At 47.2% G+C, this 20,771-nt stretch overlaps 1 protein-coding gene across 2 annotated transcripts in view; it reads right to left on the reverse strand.

The window, feature by feature from the left end:
- The window catches only part of slc4a11 (solute carrier family 4 member 11), a 237,110-nt gene that overhangs the window by 158,575 nt on the left and 57,764 nt on the right, over positions 1-20,771 (reverse strand). For both annotated transcript variants that reach the window (XM_038793208.1, XM_038793207.1), the window contains 2 exons: positions 5,139-5,291; positions 267-310 (listed from right to left, as the gene is read on the reverse strand). In XM_038793208.1, coding sequence (XP_038649136.1) covers positions 267-310; positions 5,139-5,291 — 197 coding nt within the window. The remainder of the gene's footprint in view (positions 1-266; positions 311-5,138; positions 5,292-20,771) is intronic.

Raw genomic sequence — 20,771 nt, forward strand, 5'->3', positions numbered from 1 at the left:
ATGTAAAGAGGCTACACGTGACCTTTGGGGCAATGTGATGTGATGATAGAGTGTGGTGCAGAGTGTGTTCAAGGGAAAATAAAGGTGTTGGGTAAAGAAGCAGAGTTCTTGAGTCTTTACTGAACAGCAGCGAGAGGCTAACAGTGCTAACCACTGTGCCACCCTTTTGTATTTTAACTTTGCCGCCCGAGGCTACATTGGACTTTACAATATTAGAGGTTACATTATTCCATCATACAAATTGGGGCAATAAAAAGGTCACTCACTTTTCTGGAAGTATGCAGCAAGACACAACTAGCATTGTCGTTCTCTGTGGAAAAAGGGAGAAATAAGAGTTAACAATTGTTGATTATTAAACATGGAACATACTTCGGTTGGTGAAAGGTTGTTGATTTTTGTCAAAATCTATGGAAAATATTCGTTTGGAAAATGTCAAATCAGTGAATTTATTATTGAGCAATAGAATCACCAGTTTCCGCCTCAGAAATCTTCTCGTAGTAACAATAATCCTTTATTGTCACAAGTAGGCTTACATTAACTGAAATGAAGCTACTGTAAAAAGCCCCTAGTCACGACATTCTGGCATCTGTTCGGGTACACGGAGCGAGAATTCAGAATGTCCAATTCACCTAACAGCATGTCTTTCGGGACTTTTGGGAGGAAACCGGAGCACCTGGAAGAAACCCACACAGACACGGGGAGAACGTGCAGACTCCACACAGGCATTGACTCAAGTCGGGAGTCGAACCTCAGACCCTGGCGCTGTGAAGCAACAATGCTAATAGTGGTGGTGTTGAATGGTCAGTGATGAATCAGGCATCCTCACACCCCTCCTGGGTCGTCTGCTTGCCTTTCAGACCAGCGGTTATATCTGGACAGATTGGTTCCATTCTTGATCGTGAGGCAAAGCTGCAACATTGCACTGATGCACTCATGACTGCCTGCATATTGTTGCTGTAGCTAAACAATCTAAACTTCTGTAACGTCCTTGGTCACAGATAAGACTTTCTAATTTTAGAGTTACCCTTCGACATACATGAGGCAAAGATCTCCCACACATTTAGTATAGTTCTGAATTTTGATTGTCAAAAACAGCACCTTGTATTCCCTTAATTCCAAGGAAATCCCCAACCATATTAGCCAAGCTGAATGCCAAGTCTGAGAGCAATTTAGACCTTCTGTTATCATTCACCTCCCACAGCTCTGTTGATAACCCTGATGATTTCAAAATCAACAAAAAATTGTCAACATGCCGAGACATGACTGGTCTTGTATCCTTGATTTTAAGATCTTTGTTTACATAAGAGAGGTCGCAGACAGAGCCAGATATTCAGAGTATCCTATGTCTTATCTAACAAGTTATCTTATCTAACAAGTTATCTCAAACCCTGTCGCCTGATGGTTTGTCTCCTATCCCTAGTAAGATCTGTTTCATGTGTTGAAACATTTGTTATTTTCCTCGTCTTATCTAACAAGTTATCTTATCTAACAAGTTATCTCAAACCCTGTCGCCTGATGGTTTGTCTCCTGTCCCTAGTAAGATCTGTTTCATGTGTTGAAACATTTGTTATTTTTCTTGCATTATCCATCTACCCACTCAACTTTAAGGCAATTGCTTTATGGCATTTCCTCTACAGGTTCCTCTTCCACCCCCACCCTGAAAATATAAACAGTGAGCAATTCCAGATCAGCCCACATTAAAACAAGTCTGGATGTTACCCAAGTGCCAGTCAAATGGCCAACTTGAGCAAGAAAACCCCACCAGTCTAGCCTGACCCTGCTCCTCAATCAGTATCAGGAAGGGTGGGGTGAATTAGGTCACCACTGACCAGAGGTTGTAAGTGGACGAGCAAAAAGAAATTCGAGAGAGAGAAAAAAAAGGAAATTTGCGGGGCCATGAGGAACAGAGCAGTGGCGTGGAACTACTTGGATAACTCACTCAAAGAGCCTGCTTAGTGGCCACTTAGTGGTTAGCATTGTTGCCTCACGGCACCGAGGTCCCAGGTTCGATCCCGGCTCTGGGTCACTGTCCGTGTGGAATTTGCACATTCTCCCCGTGTTTGCGTGGGTTTGGCCCCCACAATCCAAAGATGTGCAGGTTAGGTGGATTGGCCACGTTAAATTGCCCCTTAATTGGAAAAAATGACTTGGGTACTCCAAACTTATAAAAAAATAAATTAAAACATGGCCACTTGATACACTATATTAACATCTCAGCTACAGGAATCCGGCCAGAAGCTGTAAAAACCTGCACTGAATGTTCACCTCCTGATCCGTCAAAGCCCTTTCACTTGGTAGCACAGTGGTTAGCACTGCCCGGGGTCCCGGGTTCAATTACCACCTCAGGTGAGTGTCTGTGTGGAGTTTCCCCCTGTCTGCGTGGGTTTCCTCCGAGTGTTCAGGTTTCCTCTCACAGCCCAAAAGATCTGATGATTAGGTGGATTGGCCATGCTAAATTGCCCCTTAGTGTGCATCAGGTTAGGTGGGGCTATGGGGATAGGGTGGAGGCGTAGGGTTAAGTAGGATGCTCTTTCCAAGGGCTGGTACAGACTCAATGGGCCAATTTGTCAGGCTTAAGGCAGGAATGAGCTCAAACACTCACTTACTTGGAGAGGCAGCTGCCCCACTCCGAAAACTCAACACCATTCAGAACAGATTTCTCAACTTCATACCAATCCTTAACCTTACTAGGACGCAATGGATGCAGTTTGTAAGGTCCTCAGGCTGCAGTATGCCAATCCCACCATGTTACTTTAACAATACCTCACTCCTCTGCGACCTCTATCCCTTAAGCGTTGCTGAAGACTGAAATGCATTGGGAACACTATCCACACTTAAGTGTCCCGAATCATTGTCCCTCGATCGCTACACTGGAATTCACTAATCAATATCATTACCATAAAAGGAGAGTTCCACTTAAACATGACTGAAAGCTCACTACTAACCCCGCGTGCCACCGAATAAACTTCGGCAGTAATTCAAAAAGGGGCAGCAGTTTCCAAAACTCCTGCTGCGAGATCTTGCATAAACAACTATACAACTTTAATAAACATACAACCCGTCATCAAAGGGACATTCTTCCAGAAGGAAACTGTCACCAGTCGAGAGCCTATGGACATCAAAGTTTTAAAATAAGCTATCTGATGTCGACTGTGGGTCAGCATTGTGCCGACAGACATTAAAAGCCCTGAAGAGTCAATATCAGGAAATGTAGCTCCATTGTGCACAGAATTATCCCCATTCACCAGAGACCCATTGTCGCTGGATAGTGTTCTCTCAGGGATTCCTCGCCGCCACTCCCAACAAGGTTCACCCATAGCCCCTTTCTCTAGCGAACAAACAAGAACCACTAAATAGCCACAGTAGAACAATGGGCTGCACAACACATGGAGCCTTCATTCAAAGTGGATTTGTTCAGCAAATCAGAAGCCTGTTCAAGAATGTCAAAGTGTTCCCTATTCACTGGGCCCGCCACTCACTTTCATCACCGAAAATAAAAATAGCTTTTATTGCATCATCCTCTTAAATAAAGATACCGACTCACAAAGGCCACTGTTTATAACAATAGACTTCTATCCCAAGCAACTTCAATCATAACACAGAATGGAGGGGAGCCAACACTCTCAAGTACAGTCGACTCGGTTTCATTTACTGTATGAGGCCGTGTATCCTTGTCCTCAATTCCCTCCCCGAGGGCTGCCAATGTGCCCCTGCAGCAGTGGCTGCCACCCTCTAGCACCTTTTCACGTGATTAGTCGGCACATGACTGGAAAGAAACTTCTCCCACTGGCCTTTTTGCCGGCCACAGGGACATTGCAGTCAAACCGTCATCAGCTAGTGTCCATACCAATGTACTTGACCCATGTGGTTGCTGAAACAAGACGGGCGGCACGGCAGCACAATGGTTAGCACTGTTGCTTCACAGCGCCAGGGTCCCAGGGTTCGATTCCCGGCTTGGGTCACTGTCTGTGCGGAGTCTGCACGCTCTCCCAGTGTCTGCGTGGGTTTCCACCGGGTGCTCCGGTTTCCTCCCACAGCCCAAAGATGTGCAGGCTAGGTGGATTGGTCACATTAAATTGCCCCGTAGAGTCCAAATGTTAGGTGGGGTTGTTGGGTTATGAGGAGGATGTGGGGTTAGGGTGGTGGTGTGCGCGTAGGTAGGCTGCTCTTTCAGGAGCTGGTGTAGACCTGGTGGGCCGAATGGCCTTCTTCTGCACTATAAATTCGATGATTCTAAACCATTTACAGAAGCCTAATCTGCTCCATCTCAGATCTGGTATCTTGCTGGTTCTATACTGTTCCATGCCACACAGGTTGGCACCTTTGAACTGCCAGGGCACTCTTGATAGACCAGTGCGCAAGTATTACCTGTACCACAGCGATCAGTGTGGAATCAGATAACAATATACTGTGTGCCTCAATTTTTTCTCCTAAACCTTTCGCTAACCCCGATGATAGTTCCAAACCTACCCCAATAACCAAACAACTAAGATTGGTCTCCAAAAATGTAATTTACTTCATTAATTCCAAATCGGATATTTATAACTGGGCTGGGCAAGTTTGATACTTATAGAAGAAAGTGGAGTGCACGCACTACAGCAGGAGTGAGGGGCGTGAGGGTGAAATTGAGAAGGTCCTTCAGTAGCTTTGATGTCAAAAATCCATTGTCCATTTTCTGCTTCATTCATGCAGTAATAATCACAACCGGCCTCAGTACCTTGTCTGGGTTCGGGTCAGGTGGGACGGGGTGCATGGCAATGGTACACACAGGATGTCAGAGCGAAAGCACCCAGTGTTCAAGTTCCTTCCCGCAACAATAGCCCTCTGCTGGGAAGAGCAGTGGGGACAGACCCGAGCCCAGATATCATGACCCCAAGTTTGGAATATCCTTACACCGCCCAGCAAGACTCCCCCAGTGACAAATGAATGCCAAACGAGAACAGGGTGTTCAGGATGGTTAACACAAGGTTGCAGAGGTTCACGCAGATGGGAAACGGTTTTCCATTTGGATTGCAAGAAGCAGCGAGTGAAAGAACAGAATGTGAAGGTGTTTGATGTTCACAATTCCAGTTCATTGTAACAAAAATAAATAACTCCCCACTTTTGTACCAAGATAACACAACATATCTTACACTCACCATCTGCATTTGGCTCCAATTCCACACTGACATTGACATAGAAACGGAGGCTGTCTTCAGACATGGTGGACGCATTTACAGTTTCATAGGTTTCATCCGCTCCATGCCCTCGACCCTCGCTGCTGTCTTCTTCACGGTCAGGTTGCATATCATCTGAAACAAAATAAAATGGGCCTGTTCGTGAGGTTCTCGACCAAGATTGCCCTTATTCCCGCAGTAAATAGCTGGGGTTTATTTGAAGAAGAGAGGTCAGTACACCCAGTTTAGATCAGTCAACTCGGGGTTACAAACTCTGCTTACACCTATTCCTGGAGACAGCATCACATGACTTCCTGCTGGCAAACTACACCAGCCCCATTTCCTGCTACTGCTATTGGTCAGGGTAGCACAAGTGGATAGCACTGTGGCTTCACAGCACCAGGGTCCCAGGTTCGATTCCCCACTGGGTCACTGTCTGTGCTGAGTCTGCACATTCTCCCCGTGTCTACGTGGGTTTCCTCCAGGTGCTCCGGTTTCCTCCCACAGTCCACACTGGGTGTGCCGTTAGGTGGATTGGCCATGATAAATTGCCCTTAGTGACCAAAAAAAGGTTAGGAGGGGTTATTGGGTTCCGGGGATAGGGTGGAAGTGCGGGCTTAAGTGGGTCGGTGCAGACTCGATGGGCCGAATGGCCTCCTTCTGCACTGTATGTTCTATCAGTCCATCCTCAAGGTTCCCCACCTTCCTGAACCAATCACAAATCAATAGGCATAGTTACCAATTGGACGGCTTCCAGCAATCAAACAATGGGATTTTACCCTATTTCAGGAGCTTTTGTTTCATTACTCAAAAGAAATCTCCAAATCCAATTTTTTTGTTTAAGAAAAACATTTTTTTTTTAAAACGCCTCCACAATTATTCTCAGGGCTGCTTTTACACAGCCCCGAGATTAATCTTAGATTCCTGGAGAACCTACAGTCAACCTCCACAAAATGTGTCCACTCATACAGAGCAGTAACAAAATGTCTGTTTAAAAACTCTGCTCACTCCACTCTACCGCTACCAAAACAAAACTCCAGGGGTAATTAAGTTAAACAGTAATTACTAATAACATGGTATCTTGGTAAAAATCAGAATACTTCATCTCCCACGGAGCTCTGTACTCTGCATCTGCCCAGGACATCAGGATCGCAATCAATGTGCAATGTGGAGGCAACAGGGGTCTCAGCTAGGGGCTGGAGAGCCAAGTTTCCACACCACCTCTTTACTCACTGCATCTTTAACCACAGGCCAAGGGACAGCACCTTGACAGTAGTTAGCACTGCTGCCACACTCTGCTGAGGACCCGGATTCGATCCCAGTCCCGGGTCACTGTCCATGTGGAGTTTGCACATTCTCCCCGTGTCTGCGTGGGTCTCACCCCCACAACCCAAAAAGGTGCGTAGGTAAGGTGGATTGGCTACGTTAAATTGTCCCTTAATTGGAATAAAGATCTGGGTACTCTAAATTTATTTTTTAAAAGTAAAAATAAAACCACAGGCCAGCGGCAGGCTTCCCCGGGATCAAGCATGCCGGTGACAAAGGTCCACTTACGGTGAGCTGCCAACCATAGCTGGGTGTCCTCACTTGGGGAGTGTGGGGCAGTGCCCATGTGTGTTGGGGTGACATTGCCCATGGATGGGGGGTGTGAGGGACCCACAAGCTCACTTAGAGATTGGGGCACCCTTTCAAAATGGTGGGCCGGTCTCGGAGTTCAGCTCCCCAGTGCAAAAGCGGTGAGAAACTCCCCAGGCCCCAAAGAATAAGTGTCATTGAATAGCGGTTGGAACTGACCTGCAGAAAAACCCGCCACAAATGAACTTAGAATTGTTTTGGGAGCATTGTGCCCACTGAGGTTGAGAGGAGGTCAGCGCCGGCCCTAGGGTTGCTGGCGCCCCGGGCAAGCTGAACTTCGGCGCCCTTGGGGAGGGGGGGGACCGAGGGGGGGGGCGGGGGGAGCGGACCGAGCGGGGGGGGGGGCCGCCCTGGGGGAGGGTGGCCACCGCGCATGCGCTGGTTGGCACCTACCCAACTGCGCATGCGTGGGACCCGAGTCTCTGGCGCCCCCTAGCACATGGCGCTCCGGGCGACTGCCCGAGTTGCCGGTGCCTTGAGCCGGCCCTGGAGGAGGTAGTGGGGTAGTGGTACTGTCACTGGACTAGAGTGAGCTTTGCACACTCCGAGTGAGACAGACAGGACACATCCAGAGTGAGGCACGTCGAAGAGTGAGTTTGGGAGCTGGGAATTTGAAGCCAAGTGGGAATTCAAGGCTGGGTGGGGAGCAGGTGCTTTTGTTCCTGGATATGTTACACTCAAATTTCCACTGAGTGGCCTTGCCCTGTGACAGGTGACCACAAAGGGAGAGTGTTGATTGGTGCATAGCAGGTAAGTCCTTAACTTCTATCGCTCATAATACTTTCTTGATTTCTAATCTCTAAGGGTAGTACAAGGACCAGGAAAGAAGGACCATAGAGAACTGGATTTAATCTAATATAAAGTACTCTCCAAGGTTTAATTTAATTTAAAGGTGTAAACCATGGCAGGTGAGCTCAAAGTCTTGGTTTGCTCCTCTTACTCCACGTGGGAGGCCGGAGCAGTTCCAGTTCCCCAGGCCAGCATGAGTGCCGGAAGTGTCTACAGCTACAGCTCCTGGAAGCTCGAGTTTCAGAGCTGGAGCGGTGGCTGGAGACACTGTGGAGCATCCGCGAGTCGGAGAGCATCGTGGGTAGCACATATAGAGAGGTGGTCACACCGCAGGCTCAGACTTCGCAGGCAGGAAGGGACTGGGTGACCACCAGACAGAGCAAGAGAGCAAGGCAGGTAGTGCAGGAATCTCCTGTGGCCATTCCCCTGCTAAACAGATATATTGTTTTGGTCACTGTTGAGGGGAATGATCTCTCAGGGGAAAGCAGCAACAGCCAAATTTGTTACACCGTGGTTGGCTCTGTTGCAGGGGGGAGGGGTAATCAGTGTGCCAGTGCAATAGTTATAGGGGATTCAATTGTAAGGAGATAGACAGGCTTCTGTGGCTGCAAACGAGACTCCAGGATGGTATGTTGCCTCCCTGGTGCTAGGGTCAAGGATGTCTCAGAGCGGATACAGGATATTCTGGGGAGGGTGAACAGCCAGCAGCCATGATGCACATGGGTACAAACAACAGAGGTAAAAAAAAAGGGGATGAGGTCCTAAAAGCGGAATACAGGGAGCGAGGAGGAAACTTAAGAAATCGGGCCTCCAAGGTAGTGATCTCAGGATTACTACCGGTGCCACGTGCTAGTCAGGGTAGAAATGAAAGGATCAATCGGATGAAGATGTCGCTGAAGGGATGGTGTTTTCGGGAGTTATTAGGGAGGCACTACAGAAATTCATCCCAAGGAGGAGGAAACATGCTAAGGGGAGGACAAGACATCCATGGCTAACAAGGGATGTCAAGGACAGCAAAAAGGCTAAAGAAAAAGCATACAAAGTGGTGAGGATTAGTGGGAAACCAGAGGATTGGAATTATTTAAAAGAGAGCAGTGGACAACTAAAAAAGCAATAAGGGGGAGAAGATGAAGTATGAGTGCAAGCTGGCTAGTAATATAAAGGAAGATGGGAAGATATTTTTTTCAATATATAAAAGGTAAGAGAGAGGCAAAAATAGATATTGGACCACTGGAAAATGTGGCTGGAGAAGTAATAATAAGAAACAAAGAAATGGCAGAATAACTGAATAGTTACTTTGCATCAGTCTTCACAGTGGAAGATACCAGTGGGATGCCAGAGCTCCAGGAGAAGCAGGGGGCAGAGGTGAGTGCTGTGGCCATCACTAAGGAGAAGGTTCTGGGGAAACTGAAAGGTCTGAAGGTGGATAAGTCACCTTGACCAGATGGACTACACCCCAGGGTCCTAAAAGAGATAGCTCAGGAAATTGTGGAGGCATTAGTGATGATCTTTCAGGAATCACTGGAGGCAGGAAGGGTCCCAGAGGACTGGAAGGTGGCTAATGTAACACCCCTGTTTAAGAAGGGAGGGAGGCAGAAGACGGGAAATTATAGGCCGGTGAGCCAGAATTCGGTCATTGGTAAGATTTTAGAGGCTGTTATTAAAGATGAGATCGCAAAGTACTTGGAAGTGCATGATAAATAGGACTGAGTCAGCACGGCTTTGTCAAAGGGAGATTGTGCTGACAAATCTGTTAAGAATTCTTTGAAGAGGTAACAAGGAAGTTAGGCAAAGGAGAACCAGTGGATGTGATTTAATTAGATTTCTAGAAGGCCTTTGACAAGGTGCTGCATAGGAGACTGTTAAATTGCTTCACAGCTCCAGGGTCCCAGGTTCGATTCCCGGCTTGGGTCACTGCCTGTGCGGAGTCTGCACATTCTCCCAGTGTGTGCGTGGGTTTGCTCCGGGTGCTCCTGTTTCCTCCCACAGTCCAAAGATGTGCAGGTTAGGTGGATTGGCCATGCTAAATTACTGAGGCTGTTTAGCACAGGGCTAAATCTCTGGCTTTAAAAGCAGACCAAGGCAAGCCAGCAGCATGGTTCAATTCCCGTACCAGCCTCCCCGAACAGGCGCCGGAATGTGGCGACTAGGGGCTTTTCACAGTAACTTCATTTTGAGGCCTACTTGTGACAATAAGCGATTTTCATTTCATTTCATTCCTTAGTGTCCAAAATTGCCCTTCGTGTTGGGTGGGCTAACTGGGTTATGGGGATAGGTTGGAGGTGTGGGATTGGGTAGGGTGCACTTTCCAAGAGCCGGTGCAGACTCAATGGGCCGATTGGCCTCCTTCTGCACTGCAAATTCTATGAAATAATTTTAAAGCCCATGGTGTTCAGGGTAAGATCTGGCACAGGTAGAGGATTAGCTGACTGGCAGAAGGCAGAGAGGAGGGATAAAGGGGTCTTTTGCAGGATGGCAGCCGGTGATTATTGGTGTGACTCAGGGGTCTGTCCTGGGACCACAACTTTTCACAATATACATGAATGATCTGGAAGAAGGAACTGAAGGCACTGTTGCTATGTTTGCAGATGATACAAAGATCTGTGGAGGGACAGGTAGTTGTTGAGGAAGCAAGGGGGCTGCAGAAAGACTTGGACAAGTAAGTGGCAAATGAAATACAATGTGGAAAAGTGTGAGGTTATGCACTTTGGAAGGAGGAATCTCGGCATAGACTATTTTCTAATCAGAAACACATAGGGACTTCGGAGTCCTTGTTCACAATTCTCTTAAGGTTAATGCGCAGGTTCAATCAGCAGTAAGGAAGGCAAATGCAATGTTAGCATTCATGTCAAGAAAGCTAGAATACAAGGCCAGGTACGTACTTCTGAGGCTGTATAAGGCTCTTGTGAGCAGTTTTGGGCCCGGTATCTAAGGAAGGATGTACTGGCCTTGGAAAGGGTCCAAAGGAGGTTCACAAGAATGATCCCTGGAATGAAGAACTTGTCGTATGAGGAATGTTCGAGGACTTTGGGTCTGTACTCGTTGGAGTTTAGAAGGATGAAGGGGGATCTTATTGAAACTTACATGATACTGCGAGGCCTGGATAGAGTGGACGTGGAGAGGATGTTTCCACTTGTAGGAAAAACTAGAAGCAGAGGACACCATCTCAGACTAAAGCGACCATCCTTTAAAAAGGAGATGAGGAGGCATTTCTTCAGCCAGAAGGTCGTGAATCTGTGGAACACTTTGCCGCAGAAGGCTGTGGAGGCCTTCTTTGAGTGTCCTTAAGACAGAAATAGATAGGTTCATGATTAATAAGGGGATCAGGGGTTATGGGGAGAAGGCAGGAGAATGGGAATGAGAAAATATCAGCCATGATTGAATGGTGGAGCAGACTCGATGGGCCGAGTGGCCTAATTCTGCTCCTATGTCTTATGGTGTCAGGGGGGAGCATTTGGACCGGTTTTGGGGGAGCTGGGCTCTGTACAAATTGGACGTGTTGCACCTGGGCAGGAATGGGATTGATGTCCTGGGGGGGGGGGGGGGGGGGGAGAGAGAGAGTGCTTGGCAGAGCAGTTGGGGAGGGTTTAAACTAATATGCCAGGGGAATGGCAACCTATGTAAGGAGTCAGAGAAAGAGGGAGCAAGGACAATAACAAATGGTAGAAAGGGGAATAACAAAAGTGATAGGCTGAGGAACCAAGGACAAATCACAAATTTCAAACATGTTGCGAAAAAGTTTGGGGGCAAGACAAAAAATGTTAGAAAGACAAACTTAAAGGCTCTATTCCTTAATGCATGGAACATTTGAACTAATCACACAGATAGATGCAGACGGGTACAATATAATTGGGATTACAGAGATATGGCTGCAGGGTGACCCGAGATGGCAACTGAATGTCCCAGGGTTTTCAATATTTAGGAAGGACAGGCATAAAAGGAAAAGGTGGTGGCGTGGCTCTGCTGGTTAAAGAGGAAATTAACACAGTAGTGAGAAAGGATTTTAGCTCTGACAATGTGGAGTCTGTATGGCTAGAGGTGAGAAATACCAAAGGGCAAAAATCACTAGTGGGTGTCATATAGACCCCCAAAGTGCAGTGGTGATGTTGGGAATGTCATTAAACACAAAATTAGAGATGCATGTAATAAGGGAATATTTGTGATCATGGGTGATTTTAATCTGCATATAGATTGGGCAAAACAAATTAGCCACTGTAACGGAGAGGATGAATTCCTGGAGTGTCTACAGGATGGTTTTCTTGACCAATATGTGGAGGAACCAACTAGAAAGCAGGCCATCTTAGACTGGGTACTGTGTAATGAGAAGTGAATCATTGTCAATCTGGCTGTGCGAGACCCTTGGGGATGAGCGACCATAACATGAGAGAAGTTTTATCAAGATGGAGAGTGAAGTAGTTGATTCGGAGACTAAGGGGGGGTGCTGAATCTTAATAAAGGAAACTATGAAGCTATGAGGGGCGAGTTGGCCTTGATAGATTGGGGAGAGTTACTTAAAGGGATGACAGTGGATAGACAATGGCAAACATTCAAGGAATGCATGGGGAAACTACAGCAACTGTTCATCCCTGTCTGGCACAAAAGCAAACTGAGTAAGAGGGCCAATCCAGGGCTTACAAAGGATATTAGAGATAGTATCCAGTCCAAGGAACAAGCATACAGATCGGCCAAGAACAATAATAGGTCTGAGGATTGGGAGCAGTTGAGAATTCAGCAAAAAAGAACAAGGGATTGATTAAGAAGGGGAACATAAAGCACAAAAGTAAGCTTGCAGGGAACATAAAGACTGACACCAAAAAAGAAAATGCTGGAAAATCTCAACAGGCCTGGCAGCATCTATAAGAAGAGAAAAGATCTGACCTTTCGAGTCCAGATGACCCTTTGTCAAAGCTAAAAGGCATAGAAAGTGGGAGATATTTATACTGTAGGGTGAGGGAATGAAAGATGAGTCATCACCACAGAAACCAAGGGAAGAGAGTGTTCAGGGTAGTCCCCAGGGAGAATAAAAAAGGTGTGAAAGGCCAAATGGCAGAGAAACAAAAATCAGAGGGTAAGCTGTGACAGATGTAGATGTGTGGGGGGAGGGGGGATATGGGTGGGAGAGAGGTAAAATGAGAAAAGGGGGGGCAAAAGGGGAAGCAAAGGGTAGAAAAGGTAAGGAATGGGGGGGGATCAGATAGGGGGAAAGAGTGGGGGGGAATATATATAGAAAGCAAGACAAGAAAGAAATAAAAGGTAAAAGACAGTTAATATGAAATGGAATGAAAACAAAGGGGTCGAGGTGGGGTAGAGCTAATTATCTGAAATTGTTGAATTCGATGGTGGAAGGCTGTAGTGTGCCTAACCGGAAAATGAAATGCTGTTCCTCCAGTTTGCGTTGAGGTTTATTGGAATATTGCAGCAGGGCAAGGACAGACACGGGCTCCCATGCCCTCGGATCGAGGCGGGACCACTAACCCCATCCAAGGCCTCAGATCAAGGAGGAGAACTACCCCCACCTGAGGCCTCAGATTGACAAGGAACCAAAGCATACGTGCGCGATAGCAGGAAGGGTGTCTCCGGGGAGGGGGGGGGTGTCAGCAGTAAGGAAAAGGGGCTGCTTTAAAAGACCACACCCTAATTCCTGATGCCAGATCCCTCAATCAGGGACTGAGTGCCTTTGAACGAGACAGCCTGGGGAGGCTGCAAGCAAACATACCAGGATTTTCCCATCAGTCGCCCCACGTGGCAAGATTCCAGCTAGGTTAATACAAGCGTCTGCAGGACAAGATCCTTAAGTGGGCATTAATTACTATCTTAAGGGCCTCAATTATCAGAGAGGAGGCAGAAAGTGCTTGGGTGCCCACTCACTAACATGCCATCTGATTAATGCACCCCCACCCCTTTTAGCTGGATGACTCCGCAAAATTTTGCATCCTCACCACCTTCTTCTCCACAACAGCAATGCCCTATTACTTTTTTTAAAAATAAAAAAAATTGAAGGGGTTTAAATCCACGTGGCTTTGGTTAGATATGATTCTGTCTGCGGCCAGTTCTTCCTGTAGTGCTGGAGTTTTTTTTTTAATCCACCCTGCAAACATAAAGCAGCATCTACACGGGCTGACAATGAAATTTTCTCTGTCGCTCACTCCTACCCTCAAGGGAGAAGGCCAAAACCACACAAACAATAAACACAGGCTATTTGTATCACTCGTACTGAATAGGCCCAAAGCATAAGTGGCGTTTGGGACTATTATACAGTCCTGCTCCCTCAAAAGAGCACGGCAGAATGGATAGTCAGCAGACTGCGGGGAGTTCCTGTTTATTCAGCAAAAGCGCTCGATCCAAAATAGCTCCAGCAAGAAGGATATTACCTTCAGCTACCTAGCATCCAGCTCTATTTAGAGTCCCCACCACAGAAACAGGCCACTTGGATCAGCAGGCCTGGCCTGAAACAACATATCCATGTTCCACACCAGCCCTCCTTATATCTTGCTTCATTGAAGTCCATCAAATTATCCTTCAAAACCCTGTCTTTTTGCCCACCACTTCCCCACCACCACCCATCCCCCACCCCCAACAACATGATTTGCCTCAACAACTCAATGTGGTCCATAATCTTACCATTCACAGAAAATATTAGATTTATTTATATTTATGTCCCTTAGATTTGGACTTTGGCATCATACTTCCAATTCCAGAGTCTAAATCATTTGTAATTCTCTGCAGCAATGTCCCCAGCACCAATATTGAGGAAAACCATTTTTGCCAGATGAGTACTGTAACTACACTTATGACCTCCTTCAAGTAGGGGCATTTGAAGTTGTTCTGTTCATTAATGGTTCGAATCCAACTCGATATATGGAGGCTTATCTCTATTCTGTTAAGAAATGCCTTCATTTATTTAAAAAGTGATCAGAAGTGAAGAAACCTACTCATGTCGAGCACAGGAGCCATTCCGCTCCTGACCCCATTACATCTTGGCCCAAACATGGCCAAAAGACCTGAATTCCAGAGGTGAGGTGAGAGTGACAGCCCTTGACATAAAGACAGCATTTGACCGAGTATGGCACTAATCAGCCCAAGCAAAACTGGAGTCAATAGGAATCAGGGGGGAAACTCTCTGCTGGTTGGAGTCATACCTGGCACAAAGGAAGTTGGCTGTGGTGATTGGAGGTCAATCATCTCATCTCCAGGACATCACTGCAGTAGTTTCTCAGAGTAGTGTCCTAGGCCAAACCATCTTCAGTTGCTTCATCAATAAGGTCAGTGGTACTCCATGTTGCGGATGACTGCACAATGTTCAGTGCCATTCACGACTCCTCAGATAATGAGGCAGTCCATGTCCAAATGCAACAAGACCTGGACAATATCCAGGCTTGGGCTGACAAGTGGCAAGTTACATTCGCGCCACACAAGTGCCAGGTGATGACCATCTCCTACAAATGAGGATGTAACTATCACTCCTGACATTCAATGGCATTACCATCATTGAATCCCCCACAATCAACATCCTGGGGGTTACCATTGATCAGAAACTGAACTGCATTAGCCATATAAATAGTGTGATTACAAGAGCAGGGCAAAAGCTCGGAATCCTGTGGCGAGTAACTCACCTCCTGACCACCCCCCCTCCCCCCAAAGCTTGTCCTCCACCTCCAAGGTAATACTCTGGAGTGTGGTGGAACAGTCTCCACTTGCCTGGATAAGTGCAGCTCCAATAAAACTCAAGAAGCTCAACACCATCCAGGATAAAAGATTGGCACCACATCCAAAAACATTCAATCTCCACCACTGAGACACAGTGGCAGCCGTGTGTACCATCTACAAGATGCACTGCAGTAACTCACCAGGGTTCCTTCGGCAGCACCTTCCAAACCCACGACCATCTAAAAGGGCAAGGACAGCAGATACACGGGAACCTCACCACCTCCAAGTCATTCACCACCCCGACTTGGAAATGTATCACCATTCCTTCACTGCTGCTGGGTCAAAATCCGGGAACTCCCTCCCTAACAGCACCGTGGGTATATCTACACCACATGGATGGCAGCGGTTCAATTCTGGCCTTGGGTGGCTGTCTGTGAGGAGTTTGCACTTTCTCCCAGTGTCTGCATGGGTTTCCTCCGGGTGCCCTGGTTTCCTCCCACAGTCCAAAGATGTGCAGGTTTGGTAGACTGGCCATGATAAATTGCTCCATCGTGTCCAAAGGTTAGGTGGTGTTACTGGGTTAGGGGGATAGGGCGGAGGATTGGGCCTAGGTAGCTTGTTCTTTCCAAGGGCCGGTGCAGACTAGATGGGCTGAATGCCCTCTTTTTGCACTGTCGAGATTCTATAATTCTCAAGGGCAATCGGAATGGGCAATAAATGCAGGTCTTGCCAGCGAAGCCTACATCCCACTAATGATTTTTGTTAAATTATACACGGCCATAGTTGGCATTCCCATTTAGTAGATCCAACAAAACGGCCAAGAATGGCCAGTTAAATTTGTTTTTGATTACATTGAAGGAAAGAGATTGGCCGTGGAGATAGGGGACTCCCAGATCTCCTTTGATTACCACTGTGGGACAAAAGAGCCTCTTTTGATCTCTCACGGAGACGTTGGATTAAAATGAAATGAGCAAAATCTCAAAATTGATGACAGCAACAATGAAGCCCTCCCACTAGATGTCAGCAACATGCTTTGATCCACTCCCGTGTAGTCAATTCAAACAAGGATTCCTCGATTTGATGGAAGGGCTTTTAAATTGAGTGTGACGGTGCTGGGGGAACCAAAGAAAGAGAAAAGGAAGAGCCTGATAATTGAAGAGTTTGCCTGATGCAATGCTTGCTGGCAGATACCCCAATAGCCTTCTAGCTAATCAGTATACGGGAGGCTCCGTTATCAGAAGAGCTAAAAATAATTGTTGTTGTGTTTCATTCAACACCATCGTAATTGATTCAAAATGAGAAAGAAAATCTTTATGTGATTTATTTAGGTGTTTACAGGCAATGTGTCTTTTTGCACAACATTGTACATATCCCAAGTTGGTTCACAAAAACAAACTGTACTTTGTTTCATCAACTCTACCTAGCCTTCTTTAAAGCTTTAAACCCTCCCATCTCCCACTCGCTCTCTTCACTGTGCCTCAGGAGTTACTGGACTTACACGTAAAAATGATGATTTACCCCAATTTAATTTTATCCCACTTAAAAACAGACTGGAATCGGAGGCGGCACGGTAGCACAGAGGTTAGCACTGCTGCCTCACGGCGCCCAAGGACCCAGGTTCGAACCCGGCCCCGGGTCACTGTCCGTGTGGAGTTTTCACATTCTCCCCCCTGTCTGCGTGGGTCTCACCCCCACAACCCAAAGATGTGCAGGTTAGGTGGATTGGCCACGCTAAATTACCCCTTAATTGGGAAAAAAAAGAATTAGGTACTTTAAATTTATCCCAAAAAAAATGAATAAAACAGCTTGGAATCAAGGCAGCAGCATCAACTATCACAGCCTCCCGTCTAAGAGGCAAAAAATTGTATTTTACTGGTACAACCTTGTTCAGTCGCTGAAGGAATATGGAATCAGAGGGCATGGATGGTCACTTCAGCTTAGAATGAAGTCTATAACTGACTAGAAATGAACACGTCTCGATAGTAGATTACTAGTTAGATGCCCCTGAACAGTATGATGCCATTATGTTCTATCTTGTCGATTCCTTCAGAAGTCCTAACTCTCCGATGAAAAGGCAGGAGGTGATAAATTAATAATTGTAATCTAATATAACTATGTTTTCTCCAAAGTGATGCAAAAGCCGGTGTTAGCAATTTGGTTGTTGCTGTAGCTTTCAATCCAGAAAAACATTGGACATGGATGGTCGCTTCAGCTTGGAATTAAGTCGATAACGGACTAGAAATGATCAGTTCAAATGAACTAGAAATGTAACTGTCTGTGTGGAGTTGCACATTCTCCCCGTGTCTGCGTGGGTTTCCTCCGGGTGCTCTGGTTTCCTCCCACAGTTCAAAAGATGTGCAGGTTAGGTGGATTGGCCATGATAAATTGCCCCGAGTGTCCAAAAAAAGGTTAAGTGGGGTTACTGGATTATGGGGATAGGATCGGGGCAGGGGTGTTTTTCAGAGGGCCGGTGCAGACCCAATGGGCCGAATGGCCTCCAGCTACACTGTAGGTATTCTATGATTCTATCTGGAAGTGAAATTGACCAAAGTCGTCATCACAAAACAAACTCCTATAGCCTGCAGTTGAGGTAGCTGCCAATTTATAATAATCTTTATTGTCACAAGTAGGCTTATATTAACACTGCAATGAAGTTACTGTGAAAAGCCCCTAGTCGCCACATTCTGCCGCCTGTTCGGGTCACAAGAGGGAGAATTCAGAATGTCCAAATTATCTAACAGCACATCTTTCGGGACTTGTGGGAGGAAACCAGAGCACGCGGAGGAAACCCACCCAGACACAGGGAGAATGTGCAGACTCCGCACTGACAGTGACCCAGCAGGGAATCGACCTTGGAACCCTGGCACTGTGAAGCAACAATGCTACCCACTGTGTTAACGTGCTGCCCTTACATGCTCTTTTAAAGAACAGCAAAATAAAATAATCAAGCAGGGCAGTAGTGGTGACAGCCTCTGTTGGGGCACTGTGGCCAAAATAAAATATCAACATGGTGTCTCCGTGGTTGATGATTCACCCCAGCCCCCAGCTCCCGCTCCCCCACCACCACCACTTGTGGAAGGCCTCAAGCATGGCTCAGTTGAGTACAACGCCTTCCTCGAACGCCCGCTTCCTGGACCTATCGAATTTTAAAAGTACACCCATTGGATTGGTCCATGATGATGCTCGGCAAGGTACTGCCGCTGCCTTCTGTAGTATGGCTGACCAAGAAACTCTTACTGCCAGCCAACAGACATACCAGAAGTACTTACAAGCTGGTATTCAACCTGTTTGACCATGTCATGAGCACACCACTTGTGGCCATCAAGTCCAATTTAAATAGGAGTAGTCCATTCGGCCCCTCAAGCCTACTCCACCATGCAATAAGATCATAGCTAATCTGACCTCAAATCCACATTCCGCCGACCCTGACAACCTTGATGTGGAGATGCCGGTGTTGGACTGGGGCGAGCACAGTAAGAAGTCTTACAACACCAGGTTAAAGTCCAACAGGTTTGTTTCAAACACTAGCTTTCGGAGCACTGCTCCTTCCTCAGGTGAATCAACCTGACATTCTTGACCAACAAAACAGTCAATCAAATTCGGCCTTAAAAACATTCAATGACCTGCCCCGCCGCTCCCTGGGGAAGAGAGTTTCACAGGTTCACGCCTCTCAGAGAAAACATTTATTCTCATCTCCATCTTAAATGGGAGACCCCTGAGGCTGGATTCTCCGATTCCGAGGCTATGTCCTGACGCCTGCGTGGGAAAGGTGTTATTTTTTGACCGAAAATTTGTCGCAGAATGGGCACCGATCCTCCGTTTGGCTGGGGACTAGCATGCCGGCAGCGTAGAGCACCCGGCTCTAGCTGCCAATACGGCCTAGAGAATTGCCGGGCCCGTAGCTGCGCATGCGCAAGGCAGCGGCCTGCAGTGCCGCGCGGGGCAACATGGCACCGGCCATGCGCGGACACAGCCTGCAAAATAGATCCCCCCGCCCCTTGGCCAGCTCAAGAGCCCCGGACCACCCCTGCCCCCAGCCCCAGCCAAAGTCCCCCCTGCCCGCGGATCGGCCCTCCCCCAACTGTGGAGTTGCTGGACGAAGTTGCAGACGCCATGCTGAGTTCCCGACAATGAATAGCACACGCCACCGATACCGTCAGGAACCCGGCCAGTCGGGGGTGTAGTATCGGGGGTGGGCCTCAGGCAACGTCCGGAGGCCGTCGATACTCCTAGAGTACGCCGCTTTGGAGGGGGCGGCGCATCACAAAAGCAGCACCACCCCCCCCCGATTTCACCGGAAACGGGGATTCTCCAGCCCATCGCCGAATGCAATTTCCGCGTCGGCGACCGATAATCCTGCCCCTTATTTTTAAACCACGACCCTCTTGTTCTAGTCTCTCTCACAAGGCAAACATTCTTTCAGAATCCACCATGTCGAGTCTCCTCAAGATCTTATATGTTTCAATAAGATCACCTTACTCCAATTGTTACAAGCCCAGCCTGTCCAACCTTTCCTCATCAGATAACTTTCCTCATTCAGTCGAGTGAACCTTCCCTGGACTGCTCATAATGCATTCCTATCCTTTCTTAAATAAGACGACCACAACTGGACACAATACTCCAGATGTGGTCTTACCAATGTCTATAGAATCCCTACAGTGCAGAAGGAGGCCATTTGACCCATTGGGTTTGCACCGACCCTCGAATGAGCACCCGATACTCACCCACCCTATCCCCCGTAACCCCACCTGAACCTGCACATCTTGGGACAATTTATCATGGCCAATCCACCCAACCTGAAAACCTTTAGATTGGGGGGAGGAAACCGGAGCACCCGGAGGAAAGCCACGCAGACATGGGGAGAACGTGCAAACTCCATACAATCACCCAAGGTCGGAATTGAACCCGGGTCCCTGGCGCTGAGAGGCAGCAGTGCTAATCACTGTGCAATGTATAACTAGAGCAAAACATCCCTACTTTCCATTCTTCTTGCAACATTCCATTTACTTTTCTAACCACTTGCTGAACCTGCATCTTAACTGAGATTCATGCATCAGGATTCGTTGTAGACTCGATGGGCCTAATGTCCTCCTTCTGCACTGTCGGAATTCTATGATTCTATAACACCCAGATTCTTCTGCGCCTCAGAATTTGCAATCTTTCTCCATTTAAATAATACCAATCTTTATTATTGTCACAAGTAAGTTTACATTAACACTGCAACGAAGTTACTGCGAAAAGCCCCCAGTGAAAATGAAATGAAATGAAAATCGCTTATTGTCATAAGTAGGCTTCAAATGAAGTTACTGTGAAAAGCCCCGAGTCGCCACATTCCGGCGCCTGTCCGGGGAGGCTGGTACGGGAATTGAACCGTGCTGCTGGCCTGCCTTGGTCTGCTTTCAAAGCCAGCTATTTAGCCCTGTGCTGAACCAGCCCCTGACACCACACTCCAGTGCCTGTTCGGGTACACTGAGGGAGAATTCAGAATGTCCAATTCACCAACAACACGTCTTTCGGGACTTGTGGTAGGAAACTGGAGCACCC

Source organism: Scyliorhinus canicula, chromosome 3, assembly GCF_902713615.1.
Source record: "Scyliorhinus canicula chromosome 3, sScyCan1.1, whole genome shotgun sequence".
Taxonomy (NCBI): domain Eukaryota; kingdom Metazoa; phylum Chordata; class Chondrichthyes; order Carcharhiniformes; family Scyliorhinidae; genus Scyliorhinus; species Scyliorhinus canicula.